The 6,684-nt window shown below is 45.1% G+C and overlaps 1 protein-coding gene across 1 annotated transcript in view; it reads right to left on the reverse strand.

Annotated features, from left to right (window-relative positions):
* The window catches only part of SH3RF3 (SH3 domain containing ring finger 3), a 97,759-nt gene that overhangs the window by 59,079 nt on the left and 31,996 nt on the right, over positions 1–6,684 (reverse strand). The window contains exon 5 of the mRNA XM_085320838.1: positions 4,607–4,960. Within this exon, the coding sequence (XP_085176964.1) occupies positions 4,607–4,960 (354 nt within the window). The remainder of the gene's footprint in view (positions 1–4,606; positions 4,961–6,684) is intronic.

Consider the following 6,684-nt stretch of genomic DNA (forward strand, 5'->3'; position numbering starts at 1 on the left):
CTTGGCAGCTACCTGCACAGCCTTCCTACCAATCCGCCTGCACCCTCAGTAATACCACAGAGGAGCAAGTTTGTAGGTTGTCAGGATGCCAAATCCTTAACAAGACATACAGAACATTTACCTTAAAAATGCCAGATACATTTTAGAACAGAAACAATCCAAAGACAAGATTCTCATTGCCCTGAATGCCTGCATGTGAGTGCTCGGGGTCTGCTGCTCATGCTACTTCAGCTGGCATTCAGCCACTTGAATAAAAGAGAAACGCTGAACTGATTTTCCGTCCGGGGCTGCAGTACCATTAATTGTTTCAGAGCCATGTTAGGGTCAAGCAGATGGCAGAGAAGGAAGTGAGTTTCTGACATTTTGGTTTAAAATGTAATCTCTATAATTACGGTATTAATAGATATATAAATATAGATGCTATTTTTTTTGTATGAGGTAAATTCAAATTCTTTGTAGAGCTAACTAAGAAGGCTGAAAACAGGAGAATTCATGTTGGTAGCTCTTGTGATTTTATTGCAAGCATTTCAATAGTGAGGCATTTTTCTAAAAGCTTTTGCTCCTACAGTTAAGAGAATATAATGAGAATGTCAGTTCTGCTTTTTTTAACAGATCCACATCTCTAGCAAAGTTTGAAAATATAAATATTTAAATCTCTCAAACTCAAAAGCAATAAAAAGGCACTAGAAAGCAGACATACATATTTGTGCATGCAAATGTCACATTTGGGTGACTGGGTCCTCGGGGCTGCAATAATGGGTGTCGACAAAGGGAAACCTTTTTCCACTAAGGTTGAGCTGAACCACTAMGTCTCTTCTTTCCACCCCTTGGATTTTGGCCAATAAATTTTTGGCCAGCACTGATCAAGGCAAGTGCCCTGCTGCCTCCTCTGCAAACCTGCTCTCTGCTCTCAGGCAGAAGACTGACTCCCCAWACTGGGGGCTGCAGCACTATCCCCGCGTCAGCCTGTCCCCACTCCAGCACACTTGAGTGGTGTCATTACACCCCAGCCTTCGCTGAGCTTCTGCACGTAGCACTGATTATATGTCTTCCTTTCTGCTGCCGAGAAAGGACCCAACWAACCTTCCACAGGTCTGCAATTTGATAACCATAATTTATGCTGGAGAACATTTTCTCYCACCCTTTCCTTCCATGGTTGTTGAAATAAAATACAAGAGTATGCTGGTGGAGCAGATCACTGACCAGCAGCTGAAAGCGAATGGTCCCATCATGATCTGGAAACTTAAGCAGCATTTTGTTATGAGAAATKTATAGCCTTTTAACTTATCAAAGATATATCCTGAAAAAAAAATCTCTACTTGTCCAGGCAGATTTGAAGACTTTTATTTATCTGGGATTTCCAGAAGTTTGACAGACTCTCAGGTCAAGAGCCAGCGACCATCCAGAGCTAGTATATCTGTGTGAGTGCTGCACACACGGAGAACTGCTGGGATGTGTTGGATATATTGCACTTGTGCTGCCCAGCCTACACGCACATCTTTGCCTTGTGGGAGATGCTTCTGGAAAGTGCTAGATGRACTTGCTGTGCCATAACCAACCGTACAGAAATTCTGGAGAGAAATACGTGAGCCCCAGCGGCCCTTTGTGTCCCCAACCCGTTGTGCCCCAGTGCCACAATGATCTTCAAAATGAGTGSGATTTTTCTTGCCAGTTATTCTGTTAAAAAGGTGGAGAGTAATTATGCACTTTCTGCTTTATAATCTAATTTTTGTGTCKTATTAGTTTACAGTGAGCCTTCACATTACTCTAGCAAAGTGTGTGCACAATTTTTTTCTTGACTAATATAAGAACAGAAAAGCCACAGACTGTCATCTCTGTGAAGTCCAAACATGTCATGCTGAGTGCCAAAAAGCTGCATGTCATTTACTTGATGAGTTAGGGACCCTCACCCATGTCTAGTACTCATGCTGTTGCACAGATGTCCCAGGATATCTTGGCACACATAGTGCTTTGTGTGRGGGCCGTATCCTCACCTTCAGCCTCCCGCTGAAGGGGTGAAGCAGAAGGGAAGACTTTACAGCAAAGAGACGCTGCCTGGAAAAAGCAAGAGGGAGAAAATGAGCTAAAYTGCAGCGGTGCAGAGCAGCCCTGCTGGCTCTTACACGTGAACGAGGAGCGGAGGAGAAGCGTGCAGCTGAAGCAGGAGCAGAGTGCGCTGCCCTGCCACGGCTGTGTCTCCTCAGCCCAGTTTCAGCTGGCCCTGCTGCACCCGTCCGTGCTGCGCGCAGGCACCCTGCCCTCCCTGGTGGCCCTTCAGACCTGTGCTGCAAAGGCTCGAGAGCCCGACCGTGCAGTCGGGGGCAGCATGGCACATATTTGACGAATACGACCCTCGCTTCACAGTTCGTGGCGCAAGCGTGTGTTGGAGGCCCTGGGGCAGGCTTAGAGATGAGGAAAGTCACACTGGTCCCCACTGCGGGGCCCTGGCAGTGCTGCAAATGGGCATAAATAAGCATTCCTGCCTAAAGCAGCCCGATCCGCTTTGTTGCTTGTTGCCATTCGCACTTTCTCCCAGTTGTCCGAACACATACCATCGTGGCCAGCAGCTGTACCGTGGATCACTTCCAGCCTCGGGTCACGGCGTGGGTGCGCACACATTTGTCCCAGTCCAGGGACACAGGTGCGAGGGGCAGGAATGCACAGCCAGSGACAGGAGAAGGTCAGGACTGCTTTTTTCCAGCAAAGTGAGGTATTAAATGATTGGTGGAAAAATGCTGTTACACTTAGGTTACCTTCACATTAGCAAGCAGCGCAGACCAAAAGGAGATGATCTGTAGAGTGAAACCATTGGTGCTGAGGACCCGATGTCAARAGCAGACATGTTTTGGGACTTTTTACTTAGACTTGTTCTGGTTGTGTCCCATGGACTGATTGCCTGTTTGTGGCTGGAGTGCATGGGTGTGCTCTGGAAATGCATGCTCTGGTTTAGGTTCATCCAAAAGAAATCCTGTTAATATGTGGTCTGAGTCTGCTCCATGGTGCAAACTAAAGCATACTAAGAGGGGGACAACTGGGTCATTCACTTCAGCAGCGAACTCCTGATCCACACTAAGATGTTTCTGTAGTTGCACACTTCATTTTCTCAGGCACACTGTACTGAYGCTTTAAGAGAAGTTAAGCTGCACACAAAGCAGATAGAAGATTGTGCAAGAAGGCCAAGGTAGAACAGGTTTGGCACTATAATTATTCTCCATTTTCTTCTGCTCCTTCGAACTGCAAATTACCATTTGGATTCCCTTATCTACAAAAACAGTGGGCAATTGCAAGGGATTTCAGAATATCCCCGGTGAGTTTGGCTCATATCTCTGCCAGGACTTTAGAACACATAGCTCAGAAGTTCCTTTTCAGTTCTACCAGGATTTTCAAGCGAATGTGCCTTGCTCCCTCTCATTAGAAAGGAGACTGGAGGGAAGGGCCTGTACAATCAGTATGCATGCTAATTCAAAACCTTGTTGAGTTGTTGAGCTACTAGCCAGGTGCAACACATTAAAATACAGTGCATTTGTTTTTCTTCCAGGAATCTATAGGGAAATAATTACTATAAAAGTCTTTTTTTTATGCCCAACGGGTACCCAAGCATATGAATTTCATACCCACGTTGTTACCCTACAGGACATCAAATACATTTGGGAGTAAAGGTAATAGGGTCACTCAGAATTATTATTTTTTGTAACTGAAAGTGATGGAACATAAGCTGCATTACTTTGCATTTCAAAYAAATTATTTATATGATTACCTTTTTAAATAATTACTGTAAAACAAATCTAACATTATTTGGCCTTATTCTCCAGCTTCTCATACCTATCAAGTGATTAACGCATGTGGAAGACAGATGCAAAATACTGTCAAACTAGAATGRCAACACTCTAAAGCAACTTTGCATAGGTGTAAATTACTCTGAAAGTGGTGAGGCAATGACAAATCAGGCCCTCTGGGCTGTGCGCTTTCAACAACCAGCTTACAAAGCTGTGCATTTTCCTGGCTTTGCAAATACATGCATCACCAAGCTGACAGTTCTGATTTCTGAGACACATTCTTTCAAAATGGACTGTTAGCAGCAATCTCAGCTGCCCCTTTCTGGCTGTGCAGACGTACAAAAGACCTAGAACTAGGTCACTATTTCTTTATTATTACCCCAGTAATTCTACTCATCTGTCTTAACAAATGGGYGCAGTGATTATTTTGATCTTTTAGTGAGAGTTGCAGGGGGAGGAGAAGGAAATATGAAGGAGCTGAAAGCCTGTCTGTCAAGTATCAGCCTAGACATAATTGTTACTGTGAGCCTAAAATATCCCAAACTAGGTCTGGGGAGAGAAAAAAGGAGGAGACCTTTAAGTACCCCATCAATTAGAAAATTAAAACARAATAGTACCATTTTATGGCAGTTAGAAGTTAATGTCATTGAAAGAAGTAAGACAGTGAAAAGCAGAATGGTGTGTATAGCGTGCAGTTATGCAAAAACCACTTCCATTTGTTTAGCTACCATCTAGATGCTTGCGATGTTGTAAGTCTAATAAATGGGGCTATTTACGTAACTAGCCTCTCCTCGGCTCAGCGTTACAGTTCGTTTATGCATCGTTGTTACCTGGGCTGGAGCACTGGATGAAAGATGAGTCAAGTCTCCAATTCTGGCAGCAGCTCGCGGGTCGCTAGAGCTGATCAAAACGGGAGCACTAATTTCCATGGAGTGCCTGTTACTCATGGCCTGGGAGGATTTGTGTGTCATACTGAGAGCAGTGAAGGAGTGGCGCTTCTTGGCATTCTTCTTGCCCTCAATGTGCCTCTGGATGGCACTGACCGCTCCTGTACTGTTCAAGGTAGAGCACTGCGCCAAATTGACCGCCATGGTGGTGTCAGATGGCAAAGGGACATCGCAGCCAGACGCGGCAGCTAAGCATGTCTTGTCCATCTCAATAAGTTGTTTAGCTGATTCGTTGAGCTGAGTGCAGAGAAAAAAAAAACAAAGAAAAGAAAGAAAGAAAAAAAAAGAAAAAGAAGGGGGAACATTAACAACCCGTCACAGCTTGCGGATGGCACCTGCTGGACCTGCCAGGGCCTCCCTCGCAGAAGCACCACGCACCTTTCCCGGCAGTGGGGAGGAGGCAGGGACAGCTCTGCCGGCCCCAGCCCTGGCAGGGGGATGACGCTGAGCACTGCGGTGGCGAGGGAGGGTGTCAGGGCCCATGCACCRCACACCTGGAGGCTCTGCCCTCACAAGTGGGGTGCTCGGGAAATGTTTAAATCCAGTCTAGTTTTATCATTTGTCCGTGATCCCTCTGTCTGCCAGACAGATCCCTGTGACTCCAACCAACACTTTGTGTGTGTCAAAACCTGCCCCAAGCCTTCCAGTCCCCAAGGCCCTACAGCACATACAGAGCTCCAGGCAGAGGCTCAGCTCATTTAACTTTCTGCAATTGGGCAAATTATTTCCATCTGCTTTCCAATGCTGGAAAACTAGAGCGAGGGATGCAGAGTAGGTATTCAGGAGAGTTAGGCTAAAACCCCAAATTGRAGGCAATTCAGACTAGGACATTTCAAAACAATGTTCCCCCAAATATCCTCTCTAAGGCTGCGGAGACACAGCTAGGGGTAGAAGTCAAGAGTGCCTGTGTTCCTGACACGGTTGCCAGTCTTCTGGTGTCTGCTCCGATTCGTACCACGGAACAAACATTGCTCTCGGGCAACATCTATTCTGCTGCAATCCCTAGGCAGGTGTGGGCACATACAGGAGCCGGTAACAGCATCAGAGGCTTTATCAGTGTCACACTCCCTACAGCTTGCCAGCATCTCCATTCATTCCTCACTATTCACAGGCTCATCATCATAAGCATATTCTTGAAGTTTGCCATACAGGTTTTTGAGCCAGCTTCTAAGACTTCCTGATTTTATCTCCCTGCCATAGGTCATCTTAGTGCAAAATCAAAACAAAGGCATTTTCCCAGCTGCATCACTTCTGCTGGGGAGGATCATGATAGTCCCTGGGGGACTTGCTCAGGATTTAACTTAAAAAATTGTTTTCATCAGCCCTACTGAAGGGTTTAAAACTTGGCCTTCAGTCCACACAGAAAGCAGAACGTTTGGACACCACTATGGTCATTTTTCAGCCCACTGTTCTTTATTCAATCAAACTCACAGATAACCTCATGCCAAAAATGCAGAAGGCATGCTGTGTGGGACAACCTGTCCCTAAAGTATCTTGCTTCCTAGCGACAACAATTCATAGAGGAAAGCTACTTCCAACATAATTAACAATTTCTAGGTGCATAGAGGTGCTACAGTCACTGATACATGAAATACATTGAAGTTAGCAGCATTTTCTGCAGAGTGCTCATTGCCAATAGATCTTCCCTCAAGGGGTGCTAACAGCTGAGGGAAAATGCCACATTTTGCCAACAGACCTTTATATTAAACTAGGATGCAACACAATATGTTTGCATTTAATGAATAAAAACAACATATGAAAAAGAGAACCATGGCTAACACATACATGCTTTTGCATACACTACCATTCTAAGGCCCACATAAACCAGAGGTACAGGAAATACTATTCTGAACCCCCCCCAAAAGACTATTTTTATTACTATATTCACTGTATAAATTATGGCAGCATCCAAGAAACTCAATTAAGGACAAGGACTTCCTAGGCTCAAAAAAAAAAAAAAA

Source organism: Rhea americana, unplaced genomic scaffold (genome assembly GCF_003343005.1).
Source record: "Rhea americana isolate MKP2758 unplaced genomic scaffold, rheAme1 scaffold_66, whole genome shotgun sequence".
NCBI classification, from domain to species: Eukaryota; Metazoa; Chordata; class Aves; order Rheiformes; family Rheidae; genus Rhea; species Rhea americana.